This window comes from Theobroma cacao, chromosome 2, assembly GCF_053813885.1.
Source record: "Theobroma cacao isolate CCN51 chromosome 2, ASM5381388v1, whole genome shotgun sequence".
NCBI classification, from domain to species: Eukaryota; Viridiplantae; Streptophyta; class Magnoliopsida; order Malvales; family Malvaceae; genus Theobroma; species Theobroma cacao.
Window position 1 is genome coordinate 2,706,752 of NC_142640.1, and position 23,894 is coordinate 2,730,645.

Sequence of the window (23,894 nt, forward strand, 5' to 3'; positions counted from 1 at the left end):
TTATGCTTTAATCGAATTCCTATTAATGCTGTTCATTAAATGTAGTTTGATTAGTGCACTTGAGCAGCAGCTGTCATTCAAATGACCCAAGTTACTCAGAGCAAAACAGTAGGTGGCCGGAAAAAGGAATTCATTTCTAACCAGAGAACAAAGAAAACAGCAGAAAGAGTTTGCTGATGACTTATGACAATGAACTGAAAGCAAACTGAAAACTTAGCATTGAAAAACAAAAAACTTAGATCAAGTGTTAGCAACAACAAAATTTGAAGCTGAACTTTGAACTTGGAGAGGGAGGCTTGCCGCCGGATTCTTGTCCTCCAGAAGTTATTGTTTCAAGAGATTTACCTCCAACTTCCCTGGTGGAAGATGCTGAAGAAGTAGAGTTGCTTATAACTTCTCTCGGAGAAACCACTGAAGGATAAGCGTCGTTTTCAACTTTTGGTAATGCAGAAGTTACCCACTCAGGAGGTGGTCAGAACAAGTTACGGTAGGCAGGGCAATTCTCTAATGGACTAGCACTACCATTTTCTAAGTCAAATACAAGCATACCCCTCTCTTGAGAATGACCATATCGTGGAGAGATGCAGAGATCAGTCGAATAGAATATAAGGTTTCCTTTACCCCAAGAAAATTCAGAAGCTGATACAGAAATGGCTTGACGCATACCCAGGAACAAGATTTGATCCCCCAAACTTTCCATCTCATCCCACCTCTGCTCTTCTTCATCCATCTTGAAAATTCTAAAACTAATCGCCTTATCGCCTACAGGGCTACCAGGATACACAGCAACAGCCAACAAATTAACACCAGACTGAACCAACAACTTTCTGCTAGTAGGAGAGCCAACAAGTCCTAGGAAACTAACGCTTAAAGATTGGTCAACGACAATAATTCTTCAGTCTAGCTCAATAGCATAGGACTTGCCATTGAAGGAAATCATATCCTCAACACTTGACCCCATTTGAAGTAGAGTCCATTCCATTTCTCCAGATCTCAAAACAGCCAAGACGTGAAATTCGGCGAGCATCATAAAATCATCACTGTTAGTACTAGGCCAGATGATGGCAACTGTTTTTTGTGTATTGACGGTATTCAGGCTCTATGTCATGTTCGACATATACATTACATTGACCAACAAATTCATGACCCAATTCAGCGGCCTGAAGGTTTGTTAAATCCAACACCTTAGGAAAACTAGCTGGAACTGGCGGAAGATATTTCAACTTAGAATCCGAAAGAGGTTGCAACAGTTGCATTCTGACACAGACGGTACCATCTCTGATCTTGACCAACCAGCAACCAGGGGCTGCTTGATGATCGTGGCTCCCAGGCAATCTAACCAGGACAAAGGTGTCTCTGGTAATACCGCCGAGGGAGCACTGATATCGAGTTTTGTTTTGTGGAGGGAGATATTTGGGTAAACGGTAAACTTTTGGTGGAAAAGAGGAGCGCCATGAAGAGCAGACAGATCGGAATCGAAGAACATCAAAACGGATTTCAAGGCGTTTGGCTATTAGAGTTAGAAGTTCTGGTGGGAGCTGAGACCAACCTGCCATAACTTGAAATTTTTGCAGGGAAGTAAGACGAGCAGCAAGCAGTTTAAGGTCAAGGGCATTTCCAAAGCTTGCATGCTTTATCTTTTCCTTTTGTCTTGCAGGTTCCAAGAAAGCGATGGTGCTAACGTGCTAGAACACTTGAGCCACACTCAGACAAAAATTGTCCGAGGTTGAGCCATTTTACGAAGAAAAAAACAAGAAATTATGGAAAAAAATTGGAAACTCTAAACAGTTTTCAAGAAAGTATCGTTGACTGCAGATTTGTTTTGTCAACCGTCATAGTATTTTCATATCTGTACAAATGCATGTGCATGTGACAAGATAAGGAATTAAATTAAAGATGATGATGGGGAACTGATACAGCCTCAATGTTATCCTGGAAGAAAATGACATTCACTTCATACTGCATTAGTCGAGGGAAGAAGATTATGCTTTAATCCAACTGTTATATGAATTAACAGAGTGCACCTAACCACAAGCTGTCATTCAAATGACCCAAGTTCCTTAGAGCAAAACAAAATGGAATTACAGCAGAAAGAGTTGCTGATAACTAGTGACAATTTAACTGAACAAGCACTACCGTCAATCTGTCATCAAGCCAATTGAAAATTTAGCATTAAAAATAAAAGACTTAGATCAAGAGTTAGAAACAACAAAATTTGAAGCAGAACTTTGAACTTGGAGAGGCACGCTTGCTGCCAGTTTCTTGTCCTGCAGAAGTTATTCTTCCAGGAGATTTACCTCCAACTTCCCTTGTAGAGATTGCTGAACTCGAATCAGGATCCTCGCAATCAAAATCTGTTGCAGCGGAAGTTGCTGAAGAAGTAGAGTTTCTTATAACCTCTCTTGGAGAAACTACTAAAGGATAAGCCTTGCTTTCAACATTTTGTAATGCAGAAGTTACCCACTCAGGAGGTGGCCAGAACAAGTTACAGTAGGAAGGGCAATTCTCTAAAGGACTAGCACTACCAATTTCTAAATCAAAAACAAACATACCCATCTCTTGAGATTGACCATTTCGTGGAGAGATGCAGAGATCAGTCGAATAGAATATAAGGTTTCCTTTACCCCAAGAAAATTCAGAAGCTGATACAGAAATGGTTTGACGCATACCCAGAATCAAGATTTGATCCCCCAAACTTCCCATCTCATCCCACCTCTGCTCTTCTTCATCCATCCTGAAAATTCTAAAACCAATCTCCTCATCGCCTCCAGAGCTACCACAATTCACAGGATTCCCAAAATCAGAATCTGAATTGGAACTTCTGAGGAAAAACATTTCCACAGCCAACAAATTATTACAAGACTGAACCAAGAACTTCCTGCTAGTGGGAGAGCCAACATGTTCTAGGAAACTAGCGTTTAACGATTGGTCAACGACTATAGTTCTTCCTCCTCGCTCAATAGCATAGAACTTGCCATTAAAGGAAATAATATCCTCAGCACCGTGCACAATTTCAGATAGAGTCCATTCCTTTTCTCCCGGCCTCAGAAAAGCCAAGTACTGGACAAAGAAGCCAAATAAGGCGACAATCATAAAATCATCGCTGTTGGTACTAGACCACGTGATGGCGACTTTTTCTCTGTAGTCTTGGGCTTGAGGCTCTAGGGGATGATCGATGTATACATCATACCGACCAACAAATTCATGACCCAATTCAATGACCTGACAGTTCGTTAAATCCAATACCTTAGGAAAATTGATCGGAACTGGAAGAGGTTTCAACTCAGAATCTGAAAGAGGATGCAACAATCGCATTCTGACACGGTCGGTACCATCTCTGATTTTGACCAACCAACAACCAGGGGCTGTTTGATGATTTTGGCTCCCAGGCAATCTAACAAGGAAAAAGGTGTGTCTGGTAATATGGCTGAGGGAGTAATCACATCTACCTTTGGTTTTCGATGGGAGATATTTGGGTAAAGGGAACACTCTTGGTGGAAAAGAGGAGCGCCACGAAGAGCAGACAGATCGGAATCGGAGAACATCAAAACGGGTTTCAAGGCGTTTGGCTATTAGAGTTAGAAGTTCTGGTGGGAGTTGAGACCAATCTGCCATAACTTGAAAATTGTTGCAGGGAAGTAAGACGAGGAGCAAGCACAAGCTCTAAAGGTCAAGGGCACGTCCAGGCTTCCATACTTTGCCCTTTTTTGTCTTCCAGGTTCCAAGAAAGTCAATTAGCAAAAGACAAGGATTTGTGCCACGTCGAGGAACTTTCCGACAAAACAACTAACAAAGAAGCGAGGAATCAAGGAAAAGAAAATAAATCAGTAGTAAATATTGGGCTGAATTTGCCCAACCTGATGGACCCTACGCACCAACAGGAGTTGCCAGCCTGCTACCTATAAGAACGCCTTTCTTTTGCTTTTGTAAGGGAAAAGAGGAAAAGAAAAGCAATGCTCTCTGCTTTCATTGTTTTTGGGTTTTGGAAATGAATTTGATCATACTGAAAAAGTAATTAAAGAAGAAAAAAGGAAAACCCTTGACAGGAGTTCCTCTTAACAGTTTTTCAAGAAAATAATATTGACTGCAGAGTTGATTTGTCTACTGTTATAGTATTTTCTGACAGTATTCAGATGCTTACAATTGGCAATTAGGATAAGTCTGTACAAATGCATGTCCATGTGACAACATAAGGGATTCAATTGAAGATGACAGGAAATTGAAAAACTAACATTGCAGCATTACAATGTTTCGTATTGATTATAATATTAAAAAGATATATTGTAGTATTTGATTTACAAATAATTTAACGAAAATGTAATGATAATCTCTAAATTTATTTTTATTTATAAAAATAAAAATTTCATATACTGTACGTTTTTGTACTAAATAAAGTTTTTATATGCCTCATGGCATGAGAAGGTGCAACTACAGAAGCAAAGATGTCAGGCCAAACAATAATTATAGCTTGAGGAATTTGTCTTGCATCTGCATTTGGAGACAAAGGTAACACATAATAGCATAGCATAGCATAGCATAGCAAATTGTCAGAGCACATAGTCGACTTCAAGCTTCACTAATGGCAGAAAAGAATAAAGCAAAAATTTGTATTAGCTTAGCTGCATTTCTAACCTAAACCCAAGCAACGTTCCAGATTAAAGAATCAAAGAAACATGAGGAGAAAATCTGAATCTTTTAATGTCAACGTTCTATAAATGCTGCAGCTGTCATTCAAATGACCTAGTTACTCCCGAAAAAGGAATTCATTTCTAAGTAGCCAACAAAAGAAAGCAACAGAAAGTGTTTGCTGATGACTCATGACAATGAACTGAACAAGCACCACCGTCAATCTGTCATCAAGCAAAAATCAAACGTTAGAAACAACAAGAAGCTGCACTTTGAACTTGGTGAGGGACGCTTGCTGCCACTTTAAGGAACTTTACGACAAAAACAACTAACAAAGAAACAAGAAATTAAGGGAAAAAAAATGAAAAAATAAATCAGAAGTCGGTGGTTTTGAGCTTACTTCTAGGTGGTGTAAAAAAATTGGGCTGAATCAGCGCAACCTGATGGATCCTACAGACCAACCAGGATTCTTTTAAATGGGCAAGTGTTGCCAGCCAGTTACCAATAAGAACGTTTTTCTTTTGCTTTTACAAGGGAAAAGAGGCAAAAGAAAGCTTTGTTCTCTGCTTTTTTGTTTTTGGCTTTTAAAATACTGAAAAAGTAATTAAAAAAAGAACAGAAAACCCTTAAAAGGGGTTACTCTTAACAGCTTTCAAGAGAATAACGTTAGACTGCATAGTTGTCTTGTCTACTGTTATACTGTTTTCCATAATCAGCTGCTTACAATTGTCAAATTAAGATAAGTCTGTACAAATGCATGTGCATGTGACAAGATAAGGGATTAAATTAAAGATGATGAGGAGGAACAGATACAGCCTCAATGTTATCCTGGAAGAAAATGACAATCAGTTTAGGCCCCTGTGCTCAAAGCTAGAAGGGAAAAGATAAACCTTCAAAGGAACTGGGATACCGCCAAGTCACCAACAGATCTGGTCATGATTGAACTCCCTAAGGATCAAAAGCGTTTCTTGTCATGATAGCAGCTTCTGTTGCCCCACAAGTAAGCAATCCAAATAAAGACAGATTTTTGGCTGGATGTGCTAAATGAACAGCCAAATACTTCAAATCTCAAATGCATATACAAAGAGCACCCATAGCAAGATAATCAGGCAAATACAACCCAACCGTGAAGCAGAAGTACAATATGTACTAGGCGGATTCTTCAGTGTTTATTTGTGCCTGTTGTGTTCACCAAATCAGCTTTTAACATGCTGTTACACATAAGACTGAAATGAAAGAAAACATTGGCAGACAGTACAAATTTACTGCAGAAATACTAGTTACAAGAGGCAAATATCCTCAATTCACAGTCAGTGCAATAACATGGAAAAATGTGCATTTATGAGTTGACAACTTGGTGACCACCTTATGGACAAAGTGCATACAACTACAATCCAAAGGGAATTTGGATCCAAATTGCAACAAAAAGTCAAAGTAAACAATCTTAAACTCATAGAATAGTGGCTATGCAAAGAAATCCACATGCTAACTCCATCCAGCTACTCAAGAGTCATCTAACATGAAGATTTCTCTTTCGCTTATTCAGTAAGTTAACATTAAATGCATAGCATCAACGGTCACCATTTCAAGACATAGCTTCAAATTAACAAGGCCATACCATCAAATCTGTGCTTTCCTCTATTGTCGACAGTAGTTTATAGTTGACTACCAGTCCATAACTTTAATAGAAAAATGGTAATCACATAACAGAACATGAGATTCAAAACATATTCAAGGAGTTGGTCATGCTTTCGTGCTTGTTCTATCCATGATTCCTCTTAACTCAGGAGGTCCAATGCTTAATATACTTGCTTTTTCATTGGAAAAAATTATGTGGATTCTCAGTTGCAAAAGACAAAATTCTAGACAAGTTTAAATTATAAATTATTGACCAATTTTAAGCATGATTCTTCGATTTGAAATTTGAATCTTCATCAAAATTGCAATAGCCATAGCGAATTGAAAGTACATAAAACTCAACCAAAATCACAAGAATGCAAAGTAAAATACTCACATCCAATGTTGTTGAGGAAATCCAACGAGGTGGTGGCCAGAACAGCTTGGAAAATTGAGGAAACTTCCCCAATGGTCCTATTGAACCATTTTCCAAATCAAATACACCTACATCACAACGCTCCGATTGCCCATCTTCTGCCCCAAGTGAATAAAAGAAATTATCTGCAAAAATTATGCAGTTCCCTCTACACACTGACAAATCTTTCGCCGATGCAGAAAAAGTAAAATCATCACCCAAAAACAACACACGATCATCCAAGTTCTTAACCTCAACCCATTCCTTACCAACTTCATCCAACTGAAAAACCTTAAACCTAACTGTCCTCTCATTCATATAAATAGCAAGGTTCTCAAAATACTCCTCAACAAACCCTAAACCCGTCCATGAACACGAACCTTCCTCAGCTTCAAAACTCAAATACATATCAACCAACAATAACTCACCCTTTGACTCAACCAAAAACTTCTTGTCACCACCAAACACAGGCATCCCAACCACACTTGTCTCAAAATCCATTCCCACATGCACAGTCCTACCGGTATTATCAACTGCGTAGAAATTCCCTTTATACAATATCACATCATCATAAGGAGAAGGCATGTCTTCAATGATAGTCCATTTTTTCTCACTAGACTTAAACATAGCTAATTTCCCAGAAACATGAATAGTAAGTAAAACAAAATCATTAACATTGTTATCTAAACAAGATACCACAACTTTTTCCATGTATAAGTTTCCCACATCACCTAGATAACTATGGTAATTTAAATAATGAAGCACATATTCTTCACCCAATTCAAAAACTCTAAAATCCAACAAGTTCAAAGGTTTGGGGAAATTATAAGGGAGAGAATCGAAACGGGACCTTGAGAGAGGATTCAAAAGCTGAATTCTGTTGTTTGGCACATCTTCTTCGATTTTGATTACCCAGGAGGCTGAAGAGTCTGCTTGGATATTGGTTTCGGGTGATCCGAGGAGGAATACAATACGTTTTGAGAGGCAAAAACCGAAGGAGGTGTCCGAGATGCCACCGTCATCCGGGAGGACCGGGAAACGGGGAGCTAGACGGTGGCGTTTGGGGGAAGTAACGGAGGATCGCCACGTGGAGCAAACGGAACGGAAGCGACTGACGTCGAAGGATTTGTCTAGACTTTTGGAAATAAGGTCTAGGAGTTCCTTGGGGAGCTGGGTCCAATCTGCCATAGCTGATTTTCTCGCGAAAGTGATGGAAAAGAAATAGAACAACGTAAGTGCGAGGGAGCCTTCTATGTTAAAGGAAGAGGAGGTCTGTTTAAATGGGCTTTTGCGTTGGGCCAAGTCCAGCTAGAAAGTTCTCTCCTTTGGGTTGAAAGCTTAAAGCGACTGTTTTTCATTTTCTAGCTCAGCGTCAACATCGAAGAACCTCTCTAGTACCCAGGAACATATGGAGCAGAAGCAGGAGCAACAAAACGGCAACAACAGCAAAAGGAATGAAAGAAAAGGTGGTTCTTTGAAGATGTTTGGGGGTACTTCGATCAATGGAGACGATGCTTCAAGCTTAGTTGGGAGCATAATCGAAAAGGGAATTGTTTCATCAAACAATGATATTAGTAAACCCATTAAACCGCCTCAGCCATCAGTTCTTCCCTTTCCTGTTGCACGCCACCGCTCCTATGGCCCTGTAAGCCACCACCAAATTCACTCTTTTTCTTCTTTTGCAATTACTTAGTTATCTGTTTTAAAAGCCCTGTTTTATTTTGCTTGTTTTCTTCTGTTTTCTTTTGAGTTATACATATTCAGGAAATTTTAAACATTTATTAGATATATGAACAACTCTTGTGTACACATTTATTTATGCTGTTTTGTTACTTTTAGGATACATAGAATCACCATTTCTATGATGAGGTGTCTAGCTTATACTTTGGGAAGTTCAGTTATCTTGGTAGTACACTGTTGTTGATTACTTCAAATTTGGGAAAGGTTGTTGCTTGAAGGAGGAAGGAGATACTATACATTTAGTTAAAGCCAATCATGAAGCATAACATAAATGGTTTTTGTGATCAGCTAATTCTGGTGTATTAAAGATGCTTCTTTTTGGTTTTATCTCACTTCCTCTTGTAATTGGAGACTGAACTAATATAGGGGGTTGTTTATTTGGTGAGTTTGATTATTTTCAAACCAGAAGTTGTTTAAACTGATTTGGATTTGTTTTCACAGCATTGGACTCCAAGAAGCAATAGAAATATTGATGAAGAAGATGAAGTGGATGATAAAGATGAAAGTGGATTTGCTAGCTTCGATCCCAGATCAATTTTTGCTGAACCAGTGCAGAGGAAAGAGAAAAAAGGTTTGGATCTTAACCTTTGGAAAGAGCTAATGCAGAGTGATGATTCTTCCAAGAGTAAGGGAAGGGAAACAAACAAGTCACGCTTAGGGAAAACTGAAAGTCAAAGGATGGATGGAGAAGCAATGAAAACTGTAGGCAAGAAAAGCACATTGAGTGATTCCTTGGGTGCACATGCAGATGTGGTAGTTTCCATGCAGGTAGATGCAGAATCACATTTAAATGGCCATAGGCCTTTGACTAAAACTGAAGAAGCCATGAGGAGTGAATCGAGTGTTAGTTCAGTCAGTGAAATGGACTTAGATGACTCGCTTCAATTATACCTGCAAGAGAATGTTAAAGATGCTAACTCAGATAACTTTAGTAGAGAATCAAGATTGATGGCCATTGATGGCCAGGTCGGTGCAAAAAGAATGTTCCATAATGATAGTACCAATGTGCAGTTTGGGAGAACGGAGAAGATAGATCATGCACAAACCATGGTGCCAAAACAATTCCACAACTTTGGAAATGAACAAGGGTCCATGTCTCTTGAGAGTGAAATTGATGCTGAGAATCGTACCCGATTAGAGAACATGTCATCTGAAGAAATTGCACAAGCACAGGCTGAGATAATGGAGAAGATGGATCCTGCTTTACTAAACTTACTTAAAAAGCGAGGCCAGGAGAAATTAAAGAAACAAAAAGGCGCAAGTTCAAGTCTGGTTGCCAATATTGAACGGGATATTACCAGTGAAAATCAGTCAAGCAATGCTATAAACTCTCCAAATACAGAGAGCAGTAATTCCCAGATGGTGACAACTAGCTCAAATATTACGAAGAGTGGCCTTGATAATGGCTTGGGGCAGAATTTAGGCCCTATGAATGGCAGCTTGTGGAATGCTTGGCGCCAAAGAGTTGAGGCTGTTAGGAACTTAAGATTTTCCTTGGATGGGACTGTTGTTGAAAATGATTTTTTCCAGATACCAGAGACAAGTAAGGCAAAATCACAATCATTCTTATGTTCATTTATTTAGTTATTTTTAGATTAGATAACCATGCACACATTTTTATAAATAATCATTTATTTATGTGTCTAAGGTAGACTTTGGGTCTTCTTGTTGCTATATTCATAAGCTTTCTAAGGTTGATTTGCCAACATTTGTTTTTTCAAAAAAAATCTGTACTCTTTCGCTGTCTAGAAAAAGATGTGCAAAAGGGTACTTGCCATAGAAGGAACAGAATATGACTAGATTTATATTATTTTCTCTTTTCTTTTATTACTGTATTGCAGGTGGTGATAATGTTGCTGAACGTGACATCTTACGGACTGAGGGAGACCCAGGTGCAGCAGGTTACACAATTAAAGAAGCAGTTGCACTCTCAAGAAGCACTGTAAGTTTCTATTTCATTTATTAGTTGATTGGATGATATGCACTTATATTGTAGATATCTAATGTGAATGCAACTACATGTTGCAGAGTTACAAGTTAGATTGTGTATTTCTGTTTGATATAACCATAGTGATCCCTGTTATTTACTGATTTTGTTGAATTCAGATTCCAGGACAACGGGCCCTTGCACTGCATCTCCTTGCATCTGTGCTTTATAAGGCATTACATAACATTTATCTCAATCCAGTTGGCTCTACTCTGGCCAATAATAACAAAGTTGACAATGCTGTCGACTGGGAAGCTGTTTGGGCTTTTGCACTTGGCCCAGAACCTGAGCTAATCTTATCATTAAGGTGATGAAAGGGAATTTTTGTTTTTAAAAGTACCATTAAGGTTATGCCACACCTTTTGTTTCTGTTAGAATTTATAAATTGATTCATAAAAATAACTTTTCTTCTGAAATGTTGAGCCTTAATTGAATATTTTTAAACTTGTAGGATGTCTCTTGATGATAACCACAATTCTGTTGTTTTAGCAAGTGCCAAAGTTATTCAATGCATATTGAGCTGTGATTTAAATGAGAACTTCTTTGATTTCTTGGAGGTAGATTTCTATCTTTTTTATTTACGCATGTTCATTTATTTCTATATGTTATGTTGAGTTTAAATGTTACGTACTTGCAGAAAACATCAATTGATGCAAAGGATACTTATACTGCTCCTATATTTCGAAGTAAACCAGAGATTGATGTTGGTTTCCTTCATGGTGGCTATTGGAAATATAGTGCTAAACCTTCAAATATTCTTCTTTATGGTGATGATATTGTGGAAGATGAGACTCAAGGGAAGCAAACAATTCAGGATGATATTGTTGTTGCTGGCCAAGATTTTACTGCAGGTTTGGTTAGGATGGGTGTCCTTCCAAGGATTCGATATCTTTTGGAGGTGAGCATTGTTTTGTTGAAAACATCCATTTTCATATCCGATTGGCAAAGCCTTGATACACCTGCCCTCAGGTTTCTGCTTATGTCATTCAAATTTAATAAACTTGTTGTCTAGTGTCAACCATTGACCTTTTTGTGGGTTGTGAGAAGAGAAACTCTCATGCAAGCTGCCTCTTTCTCTCCCACAGATTTTTATGTTCACTTTTTTCTTTTTTCTTGTTTTTGGAGAACTTTTGTGAGACTCTAGAAATTAGTAAGTTTAACAATAATCTCTATGTTAATTTGACAAGTTTATTTGAGTTGTTCTAACTCCTAACAAGATAGTAGTGATAATTTCTCACCTGGCAAGATCAATGCTTGCTTTGTAGAATCTTTCTGATATGTATTTACGCATGGTTTCAGATAGAACCAGCAGCACCTCTGGAAGAATGCATGATTTCAATACTTATTGCAATAGCAAGACATTCCCCAATGTGTGCAAATGCAATAATGAAATGCCAAAGACTAGTTCAAACTGTTGTCCACCGATTTGCAGCAAATAACAATGTGGAGGTTTATCCCTCTAAGATCAAATCTGTTTGCCTTTTGAAGGTAAGCTTTTATTCATTTGTTTCTGGGATAGTGAGGATGCCTGAGCCGCTTCATTGTGTTTGCATAAAAAATGGAAAAAATGTGTGAGATGTTCCTAGTTTCTTATTAAATGGTTCTTTGCTCATTTTCCTAACATTTAACATAAAGGATTTATACTGGTATTCTTTTTTCTTTGCAAAGGTGCTGGCACAATCTGACCGGAAGAACTGTGCGCAGTTCATAGAGAATGGGATTTTCCAGGCTATGACATGGCATTTGTATCAAAATGCGTACTCTCTTGAACAATGGTTGAAGTTGGGGAGAGAAAACTGTAAACTTTCATCTGCTTTAATGGTTGAACAGCTACGTTTTTGGAAGGTCTGCATTCAGAATGGGTACTGTGTCTCATACTTCTCCAATATTTTTCCTGCTTTGTGCTTGTGGTTGAATCCCCCTACTATTGAAAAACTGGTAGAGAACAATGTTTTAAGTGAATATGCTTCCGTCTCTGAGGAGGCATACCTTGTTCTAGAATCTTTGGCCAGAACACTTCCAAATTTTTATTCACAGAAGTGTCTAAGTGATAGAATACCTAAAGGAGCTGATGATGATGTGGAGACCTGGTCTTGGAGCCATGTTGGTCCTATGGTTGATTTAGCCATGAAGTGGATATCATTTAAGTCTAGCTTGATTGATTCTCAGAATGGAATGAAGGGAAACTCTCTTTTCTGTGATAAATCTTTCTCTCCTTTATTGTGGGTGTACTCAGCTGTTATGCACATGCTTTCCAGAGTGCTTGGAAGAGTGATCCCTGAGGACACCATCAGCCTGCAAGAAGACGGTGGTCATATGCCATGGTTGCCAGATTTTGTTCCTAAGGTTGGACTTGAAATTATTAGAAATGGGTTTTTGAGCTTTAAATGTGTGAACAGTGCAGAATATGGAACTAACTGGGCTGGATGTAGTTCTTTTATTGAGCAACTCTGTTCTTCAAGGCAGCAAAGTGAATTTGAAACATCATTAGCTTCTGTATGCTGCCTTCATGGCTTCTTCCAGGTTTTTATTTTCATTAACAATTTGATCCAGTTAGCTAAGGCTGGGATCTGTAATCCTTCTCAAGTACGCCGTTTCTCACAAGAAGAGAACATACTCGCTAGAGGGATACTGATGGAATCTTTGTTTGAACTGAGATGTGTATTTAGTATTTTCTCAAAGTGTGTTGCATCAGAGTGGTACTTTATGCAGTCAGTTGAGATCTTTGGTAGAGGAGGCCCTGCTCCTGGGGTGGGACTTGGATGGGGTTCCTCTGGTGGAGGATTTTGGTCAAAAACTAATTTATTGGCACAAACAGATGCACGATTGCTGAGTCAGTTGCTTGAGATCTTCCAGATTGTGTCTATAGAAGTGTTACCCCTAACTGAAGAGAGGACCTTCACCATGCAAATGATCCATTCTGCTTTAGAATTATGCTTAATTGCTGGGCCAAGAGACAAGGTTATTGTGGAGAAAGCATTGGATGTTATGCTTCAAGTACCTATGTTTAAGTTCCTGGATCTCTGTATTCAGCGTTTTATCCAGGGTAATGGGAGGATGAAATTATATGGGTGGGAATATAAGGAAGATGACTACATGCTCCTCGGTAAGGCATTGGCTTCTCACTTCAGAAATAGATGGTTGTCTAATAAGAAAAAATCGAAAGCCCTGAGTGGTGATAGAACATCAAAAGGTCGTGTTTCTTTGGAAACCATACCAGAGGACACGGACACATCAAATATGATGTGTCAAGATCATAGCTCCACTTTGTTGGTAACGGAATGGGCTCACCAGAGACTGCCGCTTCCCATGCACTGGTTTCTCAGTCCAATATCAACCCTTTGTGATAGCAAACATGCTGGTCTTGGAAGAGTCTCTGATATACAAAATTTTATGCAGGACCCCAGTGATATACTTGAAGTTGTGAAAGCTGGAATGTTTTTCCTTTTAGGTTTGGAAGCCATGTCCACTTTCATTTCTAAAGATGTTGCCTCACCTGTTCAGAGTGTTCCATTAATCTGGAAACTGCATTCTTTATCCATAATATTACTCATTGGAATGGCAGTGCTTGAAGAGGAGAAGAGTAGGGATGTTTATGAGTCTTTGCAAGAGATTTTTGGACAGCTTCTTGATAAGACAAGGTCTAAGAGAAGGCCTGAAACCATCTTGAATATGTCTATTAGTTTACTACCTGAAACTGGAAAGAAATATGATGGGGAATTTCTAAGGTTTCAAACAGAGATTCATGAAAGTTACTCAACATTTATTGATACTCTTGTCGAGCAGTATGCTGCTGTATCATTTGGTGATTTGATCTATGGTCGGCAAGTTGCGGTATATTTACACCGTTGTGTTGAAGCTCCTGTGCGACTTGCTGCCTGGAATGCATTATCTAATTCTCGTGTTCTTGAACTCCTGCCACCATTGCAGAAATGCCTGGGAGAGGCTGAAGGATACCTTGAACCTGTTGAGGTACTGTTTAGAGTGCATAGCAATTTGTGGTATATGGTAATATGATTGAATGCGCTTCTCATGAAATTTCTGCTATTGTCATAATGAAACCCCAATTTGACTGCAACGTGTGAAATTTGCAAAGAGAACATTGCAAATTTAATATTAGCTTATTTTTAAATTTTATAAGAGAACGTTGTAAATTTAATATTACATTATTTTTAAATTTTATATAAGGTGGAGAAATAGAAATAATAAACTGCTTTAAAGTTTGCTCTGGCTTTTAACTCCTCTGGTATTAACTGAGATATGAACTCCATTTTGTTTGTGATATTATAATTGGAGAGAAAGCAAGACTACTGGTTTCTTTTCCTAGAGGAATGTTGAATTATTTCCTACAACAAGATTTTGTTTTACACTGCAACTTGTTAAATAGGATAGAGCTGTATACTGCTGTTTCTGTCTGATTTTGCATCTTAACAGAGAGGAGATTACTTTCAAGTTATACATTATAAGAATGTCTGAAATTTTGGTTGCTGTACAGGAGAATGAAGGAATTTTGGAGGCTTATGCGAAGTCGTGGGTTTCTGGTGCCCTTGACAGAGCTGCAACTCGAGGATCAATTGCATTCACATTAGTTCTGCATCACCTTTCATCTTTTGTTTTTAACTCTCATAAAAGCGAGAAGTTATTGCTACGGAATAAGCTTGTGAAGTCTCTACTGCGAGACTACTCCAGGAAGAAGCAGCATGAGGTATGTAGTTTTTTTGTGAAAAGTCCTCCAAACTAACTTGGTATTAGTTCAATAAGTAATGAGAAATAGTAAAAACACGTGTGCTCACTTTCTTTACTGCTTCAAATATATCTACCAATTCTGCATGACAAGCATTATGGTGGCATTATGCTACCACTCACTAAATACTGTATTCTGTATACAGAGGTTTTGTTAAGACATACAACCTCTATAGTGTAGCCAGCCGCTATTTCTTAGTATAGATTGTTCTCCAGATGATATTTTGGAAGGCAAGAAAGATGTTTCTTAATGTTCTATTATCAAGTTGTCTGCATAAGTGCTCACAAGTTTCGTTATTTACGTGTTTATCATTTCGGAATATCAGGGAATGATGCTGGAGTTTATTCAAAATACCAAGCCATCTGCAATTCTACTGGCTGAGAAGAGGGAAGGTTTGTCACTGCAGAGGAGCAATGTAGAGGAGAGGTTGGAAATACTCAAGGAAGCCTGTGAAGGAAATCCTTCTCTTTTGAAAGAAGTTGAGAAACTGAAAGTCCTCTTGTAACAAAGGACAGTTGTGAACTAAGACATTCTGTGTATAGGAACAAAACGCAGTTAAGAATCCCAAGTAAGGATTAATTTGGTCATTTTAAGGGGTGAGAAATTCTATAACGAGCATGTGCAAGAACGCACGGTAGCAGCAAGAAGGGAAGTTAAGGTTTGAGTGAATACTCGGCCTACTCATTGCCCATATAACAGTAAATGACACAAAGCCCAAATATAGCAAGAAAATATTGATGTGAAAAGACCACACTGTAAGCAAGCATGTTGATCGGTGCATGACCCCAATGCTAAGAGACCCACACTACGCAGCTAATTCGTCTGTACTTCTTTCAAATTTTTTATTGCCGCATGCCATTGATCATTGCCTTGTGTCACGATCCTGATTGATGAAATTAGCTGCTTTAGGAATGCTTTAGGAAAAAGATTTTGATCTTTATATCCTCTCGACAGTGTATATCGATAAGGCACCTGCTTTGGGAACGGTTACTGCACTTTTTCTTCTTTTTTGTTCCATCATTGCATCACTTTTTTCCCCTTTAATATATATATATATATGTATACATATATAAAATTTTTAAAATTCGAATAGTTTTGAAAATTAAATATTATTTTTAATTTCATAAAATTAAAAATAAATTTTTATAATTAATTAAATTAATTCATGAAATTATTATTATTAATTAATTTGTAATGTCTTTTAATATATATAGTTTATATGTTGTGTTAATTTATAAGAAATATAATTACTATTATATAAATATAAATATATTTACTTTATATTTTGTGTTAATATTGTAAAATTATAACTTATAAAATAATTAATTATAATATATATATATAACTTTGTTTATATAAACTTATATAAATATAAAGAGAAGTTGTGAGATTATAATAGTTCTAAATTTTTTTTTTAATTTTATGTAATTAAGGACAAACTCATATAATTAATTAAATTAATTCATAAAACTATAATTATTAATTAACTTGTAATGTCTTTTAATATACATAGTTTTTATATATTAGATTCATTTATAAGGAATATAATTACTATTTTATATATATTAAAATATTTTTTAAGTATGCATGTTTATACATACATATATATATATATATATATATATATATATATATATATATATATATATATATATACACTTTAAATATAAACATATTTACTTTTTTTTTTTTTTTTACATTACAAAAATTATAACTCATAAAATTATTAATTATAATATATATACATTTGTTTATGTAAACTTATAACATATAAATCTAAAGGGAAGTTATGAGGTTAAAATAGTTAATTGGGTAATTGGGTACCTATGAAGAAGATTTTAATAATTTTTTTATCTAATCGGGTATTTAAACGAGTTAAGGTAATTATAAGGTAGTGGGAATGTATTAAAGTTAGGGTTAAAGTAGTAATTTTTAAAATTATTCGGGTAGTTAATAGGGTTAGGATATTTGATTTTTAATAGGATTAGGGTTCGGGTACTCTACCCGTTGACATCTCTGAAGAGACCCACACTACACAGCTAATTCATTTTTACTTCTTTTTCCAAATTTTTTATTGTCGCATGCCATTTATCAATGTCTTGTGTCACGATCCTGATTGATGACATAAATTTCAAATCATTGAAATAATGATAATACTCTTAATAAAGTTATAAAATTTTATATCAAAAAGAAACTTTGAATAGAGAGTAAGGGACGATATCATGATCTTAGAGAAAAGAGTCATAAATCTCTCATCGACTATGTACTAGAGTGATACTGTGTATATAAGGGTTTACACTACTTTTAACTTGTGAGATATTTTTTATACGATAAAATCATGAGACTAACAGACTAAAACGGATAATAGGAGTTAGTGTTAACCGTGACATTTTACATGAACTGATTTATACTACATTTTGTGGCAAAATTTGTTTCACAGGGCCACTCATGAAATGTATCAATGAGATGACAAATCCGTCCTCAACTTCATGTTCATGTTAATCCACTTGAATTTTTTTTTTTTCTTCATCTTCTATAGATGATCCCAGCTTCTTCATCATCTAGAGATGATCCATGCACTCTTAAAATTTATTAATATTAGTCTAATTGTTAATATCGTAAAAATTTATTTCAGTTAAAATTTTTGACCCATGTATCGACAATGATCAAAATGATAAGAAATTTTTAAAACAAAAAAAAAAACATGTAATGTGGATAACAATTATTTTTTAATTATATGACTATTCTTGAAATGTATAAATGGAAATGACAAATCCGTTAGCATCTCAATGTCTTAAACAATATGCATGTATTCTTGATTGAGAAGTATTTTCATAATTCTTTAAAAGTGAAATTCTGAATTTAATCTATGTACTCTATCAAAATGTTAAATTTAAGACTTTTATTATAATTTGTATAAATCGAATCTTTATATTTTGAACATTAATCCAATTGTTAATATCGTGAACCGTATCTTTACCCATGAACCGTTAATCCCTCCTTCCATTCAATGGAAAGGTGAGATCAAATTAATAATCCATGATTGATTAGACCACCTCTAGGATACTCACATGGCTAATCCAATCGATGAATAATCTATTGTTTTTCCCAGGCAGACGTAATAGTGAGGGTCATGTAATGCACCATTTCAGCTTATTCTTGTCGGAGGGACGAGAAAAAGAAAATGGAAAATCGTAAAAAATATAACATAAAGCCAAACACATGATAAATATGTAAATCTTATAATCAAATTTATATTATTTAATTAATTTTTCTGATCCTATTGAAGAATAAAGATGGGAAGATAGAAGCAAAAGACAGTGTGCGGGTGACAGAGTGAGCCCAACGTGTCATGATACCATAAAATCTGCCCATGCAACTTATCTCTTGCCGCTAAAGGAAACAAACTATATTCAATCGCATCCATTTCCTGATAAATATAATTCGAAAGTAAATAGTCATTAGATCTTCTAGGATCCTGGTGAGAGCTACATCACCAAATTTATTACATTTAGCTCCCTATATATTGAAGCTTCGGCAAAACCTTTCTCCGTCAAGAGTTGTTAAGTACTAAGTTTTTCAAAGAGAGATAGAAGTGATCAAGATGGGCGATCAAATGAAAATGAGAGGGGTAGGGGTGGGAGAAGATGCTGAAGCAGCAATAGATGTTTGGAGATACATCTTCGGATTTGTTGAGATGGCAGTAGTTAAGTGTGCCATTGAGCTTGGGATTGCTGATGCTATTGAAAACCATGGAAGCCCCATGACACTGTCCGAGCTATCGGCTGCCCTCGGGTGTGAACCATCGCGTCTTCACCGCATTATGAGGTTCATGGTTCACAACCAAGTGTTCAAAGAGGAACCTATCAGCCAAGGCTCCATCGGCTATGCACAAACACCTTTGTCTCGCCGTTTGACTAGCAGCGGTGTAAATAGCATGGCGGCTCTCGTTCTACTAGAGAGCAGCCCTGTCATGCTAGCACCATGGCATAGTCTAAGAGCCCGCGTCCTTGCAAGCGGGGATTCACCATTCGAGGCAGCACATGGGAAGGATATATGGAGCTACGCTGAGGCGAACCCTGGTCATAGCACACTCATAAACGAAGCGATGGCTTGCGCTGCTAGAGTGTCGGTGCCAGCCATAATTGAAGGATGTCCTGAAGTGTTTGACGGGCTCGGAAGTTTGGTTGATGTTGGTGGAGGTAATGGGACTGCTTTGACTACGTTGGTTAAGGCATTCCCCTGGATTCGAGGCATCAACTTTGATCTTCCTCATGTTGTGGCTGCTGCAACTCAATTCGATGGCATTGAAAATGTAGGAGGAGACATGTTCGAGTCCATCCCAAAGGCAGATGCAGCTTTCTTTATGGTTAGTATGATCTGGCCTCAACCTAAACTTTGGTTATGCGCATGCATGGCCGACAAAAGGAAATGCGGCCATGGATGTTATAATAATAAAAAAAAAAATCTTGAAGCTTAATTTAAAAAGTTATTGCCTGACCAAATAATGACTTTCAATTTAACACTTGCCAACACCAAATTTAACTGAAAACAATAGTTCTCTAAACCTACTTATAATAATCCCCAGCTGTTAAGTTTGATGAATCTATATGTTTGTTGCAGTGGGTTTTGCATGACTGGGATGATGAAGAATGCACAAAAATCCTGAAGAAATGCAGAGAAGCTATTCCGGAAGACAAAGGGAAGGTTATAATTGTTGAAGCCGTGCTTGAAGATGATACAGATGACAAGCTAGATTTCTTGAGGTTGATGCTAGACATGGTGATGATGGCTCACACTAACAAAGGCAAAGAGAGGACCTTAAAGGAATGGAGGTATGTTCTTGGACATGCCGGATTTACCCGAATCAACGTAAAACGCATCCGCGCAGTGCAATCTGTGATTGAAGCTTATCCTTAGAAATTAACCCATATTGTGATAAAATAATGGTTCTTGTACTTACTACCAACCAACCACAGAACCTGTTGTGTGAGTGTGAAAGATGTTTGCTCTGTTGTTGAATAGTGGGCTTTCTCTCTTTTGTTCCATTTGTTTGATACCAATCTTCATGTATGCTCTTCTTGTTCCTCTAAAACCAAAACCGATCTGGATGAAAGAAATCTGAAACACAAGCTCAGCTAAATGGTTTCTTATTTTAGTAATTTGTACCTGTGCTTGAGATCAATGACATTCAGACAAATAATCTGGCAGACATTGGTATCGGATGGGCATGGACCATTCTCTGATTTTGCCGAAAGAGAGTCGGATATAATCACCTTTAACAGTTCAAGAAATTTTTTTTTATCAAAAAGATGGATCATTTTCATATCCTTTTTCTGACAAAAGACCCTTAAACTTTACTGAAGAGGGACAGAAGTCGAAGAACTTAACTTTTTGAGCACTTAATTGGGCTCTGAGGAGGAAATGGGTTCCTACTAACACAGTGCTTCAGGTTTCAATCCATTCTACTTTTGAACCTTGCACTCTGATAGAGAGTGACCTAAAAACTATGAACCACATCTATTTGGAGATGCTGACGTGGCAGATTAATTGTATGTGGATTGTCTCACCAAAAATCTCATCTTTTTTGTCCATTCGGCAAATCAGTAGCTTCCCTCTGTTGACTTTGATACTTTCCAATTCGATTTCACTTCACTTTCTACAAATCCAACCAGCAATATCTCAAATCAATTCATACAGAGAAAAACAGAGAACGAAGAAGAAGCAAAAAATGTTGGCTTTTTCAACAGTGATAACATCAGGGCCAAATCTATACCTTCCAAAGAAACCCCGGAATTTTCACTTCCCAATTCGGTGCCTTTCTTCGACATCTTTATCAGCTTCGAGCCAACCATCAAAGTTGACCCAATTCGATTTAAAGACTTACTGGACTACCCTTATAGCAGAAATCAATCAGAAGCTTGAAGAAGCAATCCCGGTCAAGTACCCAGAGCAGATCTATGAAGCTATGAGGTACTCTGTTCTTGCAAAGGGTGCTAAGCGAGCCCCTCCCGTTATGTGTGTCGCCGCTTATGAACTCTTTGGTGGTAACCGACTCGCTGCTTTTCCTACAGCTTGTGCTCTTGAAATGGTTGGTCCTGTTTTTTCCTTTTATCCAACTTCCTCTGTTTTTCAGATTGTAAGTTTCTGTTAAATATGATCCTTCTTTGGGTAAACAAGGCTTAAGAATCTGTCTAAGGATTATGGTACAAGACTTTGGTTGGATTTGTTGATTTGAAGTAAAAAAAGTCGATAATTTTTTTAGAATCTTCCTTTGCTGGTACTGCAGTAGGTTCTGTATGGAATATAGACTCCTAGTTAGTTTTTTCATGCCTTTTAATTTTAATAGAATCGAGGTTCATTTGATCGTTGTTTGCAACTAGAACTAGGATCTAATGAAACAAGTAACCTTTCCCAATGCTTTTAGGATTGTTATTTGAATAATATCAATCTCCTAAATAACTCATGAATACTAAAATGAGAACGATTCCCAGGATTATATACAGTGATGCCCAACTCACTGTGCCGTATACTTTTAAAATTTTTGGTCCACTGAGTTCAGCCTTAATCATACTTAATTCATGAATAAATGGGATAGGACTGATCATTTTTTTTATCCAGAATTAAAGTTTGACTTTGACCTGGGAAGAATAATCTTTCCTGAGGACTTTTTGGATTGCATTTACACAATATCATTGCCTGAACTGAGGTAAGCATCTTACTCATTCAGAGAAATACATGAAAAGAAAGAAAACACTCAGTCCTTTATCCTCAGTACAGTGTTTAAGATTCATGAGCCATGGAATTCAGACTTCAATATAACTTCATAGTTTTAGCTTTGTTTTAATATTTCATGTTGTCTTTTGCAAAGCAATTAAACATCCAAATTTGAATAGAGGCCGTGACAATAACCAATCTCTATGTTAAGATTAAGCCCTGAAGTCAAGGAGATATCTTTTGGCTGTATGGAAGTATTTATATAAAGTGAAGTTGGCTTTTACATTGTCTGTAAGTAGTTTAGAATGGATACCAGATAGTATATAATTCCAATAACTTTATTAAAACTGCATTGGCTTAGCTGCAAGTTATAACTGAATTTCACTCTCTTTTTCACAGGTTCACACTGCTTCACTAATTCATGATGATCTTCCCTGCATGGATGATGATCCAGTACGCAGAGGTCAACCGTCTAACCATACAATTTATGGTGTCGACATGGCAATCCTGGCTGGTGATGCACTCTTCCCTCTTGGCTTCCGCCATATTGTCTCTCAAACACCTACTGAACTTGTTCCTGAGGCACGCATCTTGCGTGTGATTGCTGAGATTGCCCGCACAGTGGGATCTGCTGGCATGGCTGCTGGGCAGTTCCTAGACCTCAAGGGTGACGCCAATTCTGTTGATTTTATTCAAGAGAAAAAATATGGTGAAATGAGTGAGTGCTCTGCAGTGTGTGGGGGTTTGTTGGCTGGTGCTGAAGATGATGAGATAGAAAGGTTGAGAAGGTATGGGAGAGCTGTTGGTGTATTGTATGAAGTGGTTAATGATGTTTTGGAGGCAAAATTGGTGGAAAAGGAGGAAACTGAGAAGAACCAAAAGAAAGGTAAAAGTTATGTGAGTATGTACGGGGTTGAGAAGGCGATGGAGGTGGCAGAAGACCTTCAGACCAAGTCTAAGGGCGAATTGGATGGGTTTGACAAGTATGGTGAGAGTGTAGCAGCACTATATAGCTTCATAGATTATGCTTTTTATAGAGACTTCAATGTTGATGACTTGAGCTAATGATGCATTTTTTTGCATTCTGCAATTGATGAGGCGCTTAATGTTATTGAATTTAGTTGATCTTGAAATTTGCTACAATACATCATCAGCATAGTTTGGGGAAAAAAATGAGTACACGCTGATATTTTGGAGCCCCTAGGGTACTTTGTTTGCATTTAGCTAACGCCTCATGGCCAGAGGTGTGCTTATTTCTGGCCTCTTGGCAGTTCATTTAGTTTGTTCCTCAACACTATCTTTTTGGCAGCAAAAATGCTGCAAATTGGACGTCGACAAAGAAAACAATCCGTCATTAAAGGAGTCCTGGAGTCTCTTGTTTGTTCTCCCACTTATATTCATTTGATTGAGGGCCAGTAACATGTAAGATGCTTGATACTGATTGGTCAAAAAATATAATTACAAGCAATTGTTGTCATGAAGAGCCTGAATATATTCTTTTGTGTGTTCTTGTCAGCATGCGTGAAAGACTTGGTAAGTTGAAGACGCAATGCCTAACTTCAAAGTAAAACCAAGAATATTAATAGGGAGGCATCTGTACCCATATCAGATTGGTTGAAACCAACCAGTGAATCTCCATATTTGGAGAAAATAGGGTGAAGGCAAAAAGGCCTCCTAGTCCTACGAAAGATAGTAAAGTGCCACAGCTTGTGAGCAATTTTCTTTTCATTTCTTTCTCTTTTCCTCTTACTAAACATAGAAAAGTGCAAAAGGGTCCTTGAGCAAGCCCATAAGGCCATATTGGTTAGGGCTAGATCAAGCTTTTCTCCAAGTCTGTCACGCAGGGCAGCGAGCCCCATGATGTTACATTCATTCCATTATTTCGACATGAATGATCAATTTGATTAATCAAACAGATCACTAATTTTAACTTTCACGCTACGTTACGTTACATTGTCTGTACTAAGAGAAAGACAGGATCCTATATTTACCCACCACCTTACATCATCCATAAAGAATTACTACTAATCTGCCATGTCATGTTGGGG

The 23,894-nt window shown here is 37.3% G+C and overlaps 5 protein-coding genes and 1 pseudogene across 6 annotated transcripts; 3 read left to right on the forward strand and 3 right to left on the reverse strand.

Annotated features, from left to right (window-relative positions):
* Positions 1–146: 146 nt before the first annotated feature.
* On the reverse strand, positions 147–1,817 carry LOC148763919 (F-box protein SKIP23-like; annotated as a pseudogene).
* A 147-nt stretch (positions 1,818–1,964) lies between these two features.
* On the reverse strand, positions 1,965–3,808 carry LOC18607472 (F-box protein SKIP23-like). The gene has a single exon (XM_088803605.1). It carries the CDS (start codon positions 3,613–3,615, stop codon positions 2,200–2,202), a length of 1,416 nt encoding a protein of 471 aa, XP_088659731.1. The 5' UTR covers positions 3,616–3,808; the 3' UTR covers positions 1,965–2,199.
* A 1,468-nt stretch (positions 3,809–5,276) lies between these two features.
* LOC18607473 (F-box protein SKIP23) lies at positions 5,277–7,905 on the reverse strand. Of its 2 annotated transcripts, none has more exons than XM_088803606.1 (2): positions 6,641–7,905; positions 5,277–5,837 (listed from the first exon to the last, which is right to left on the reverse strand). In XM_088803606.1, exons 1-2 carry the CDS (start codon positions 7,844–7,846, stop codon positions 5,823–5,825), a joined length of 1,221 nt encoding a protein of 406 aa, XP_088659732.1. In that variant the 5' UTR covers positions 7,847–7,905; the 3' UTR covers positions 5,277–5,822. The 2 variants fall into 2 exon arrangements, with proteins under 2 accessions (XP_088659732.1, XP_007041715.3); XM_007041653.3 differs by having other exon boundaries at positions 5,277–5,805; positions 6,641–7,901.
* Positions 7,906–7,993: 88 nt separating this feature from the next.
* Positions 7,994–15,861, forward strand: IYO (RPAP1-like, carboxy-terminal protein). The gene is made up of 10 exons (XM_007041656.3): positions 7,994–8,303; positions 8,840–9,941; positions 10,240–10,340; positions 10,505–10,692; positions 10,837–10,942; positions 11,023–11,283; positions 11,685–11,873; positions 12,054–14,357; positions 14,881–15,090; positions 15,455–15,861. The coding sequence occupies exons 1-10, from the start codon at positions 8,067–8,069 to the stop codon at positions 15,632–15,634; spliced, it is 4,878 nt and encodes a 1,625-aa protein (XP_007041718.3). The 5' UTR covers positions 7,994–8,066; the 3' UTR covers positions 15,635–15,861.
* Positions 15,862–18,598: 2,737 nt separating this feature from the next.
* On the forward strand, positions 18,599–20,177 carry LOC18607475 (acetylserotonin O-methyltransferase-like). The gene is made up of 2 exons (XM_007041657.3): positions 18,599–19,498; positions 19,753–20,177. The coding sequence occupies exons 1-2, from the start codon at positions 18,734–18,736 to the stop codon at positions 20,047–20,049; spliced, it is 1,062 nt and encodes a 353-aa protein (XP_007041719.1). The 5' UTR covers positions 18,599–18,733; the 3' UTR covers positions 20,050–20,177.
* A 534-nt stretch (positions 20,178–20,711) lies between these two features.
* On the forward strand, positions 20,712–22,962 carry GGR (geranylgeranyl reductase). The gene is made up of 2 exons (XM_007041658.3): positions 20,712–21,220; positions 22,246–22,962. The coding sequence occupies exons 1-2, from the start codon at positions 20,861–20,863 to the stop codon at positions 22,909–22,911; spliced, it is 1,026 nt and encodes a 341-aa protein (XP_007041720.3). The 5' UTR covers positions 20,712–20,860; the 3' UTR covers positions 22,912–22,962.
* The last annotated feature ends 932 nt before the right edge of the window (positions 22,963–23,894 follow it).

Excerpts from the sequence above, each read along its gene's own strand:
- LOC18607472 (XM_088803605.1), bottom strand. The coding sequence starts at position 3,615 with ATGGCAGATTGGTCTCAACTCCCACCAGAACTTCTAACTCTAATAGCC.
- LOC18607473 (XM_007041653.3), bottom strand. The coding sequence starts at position 7,846 with ATGGCAGATTGGACCCAGCTCCCCAAGGAACTCCTAGACCTTATTTCC. Across the intron at positions 5,806-6,640 it reads TTTCCTCAACAACATTGGAT|GCACAAATAAACACTGAAGA; the intron begins GTGAGTATTTTA and ends TGAACACAACAG.
- IYO (XM_007041656.3), top strand. The coding sequence starts at position 8,067 with ATGGAGCAGAAGCAGGAGCAACAAAACGGCAACAACAGCAAAAGGAAT. Across the intron at positions 9,942-10,239 it reads TTTCCAGATACCAGAGACAA|GTGGTGATAATGTTGCTGAA; the intron begins GTAAGGCAAAAT and ends ACTGTATTGCAG. Across the intron at positions 10,341-10,504 it reads TTGCACTCTCAAGAAGCACT|ATTCCAGGACAACGGGCCCT; the intron begins GTAAGTTTCTAT and ends TGTTGAATTCAG.
- LOC18607475 (XM_007041657.3), top strand. The coding sequence starts at position 18,734 with ATGGGCGATCAAATGAAAATGAGAGGGGTAGGGGTGGGAGAAGATGCT. Across the intron at positions 19,499-19,752 it reads CAGATGCAGCTTTCTTTATG|TGGGTTTTGCATGACTGGGA; the intron begins GTTAGTATGATC and ends TGTTTGTTGCAG.
- GGR (XM_007041658.3), top strand. The coding sequence starts at position 20,861 with ATGTTGGCTTTTTCAACAGTGATAACATCAGGGCCAAATCTATACCTT. Across the intron at positions 21,221-22,245 it reads CAGCTTGTGCTCTTGAAATG|GTTCACACTGCTTCACTAAT; the intron begins GTTGGTCCTGTT and ends TCTTTTTCACAG.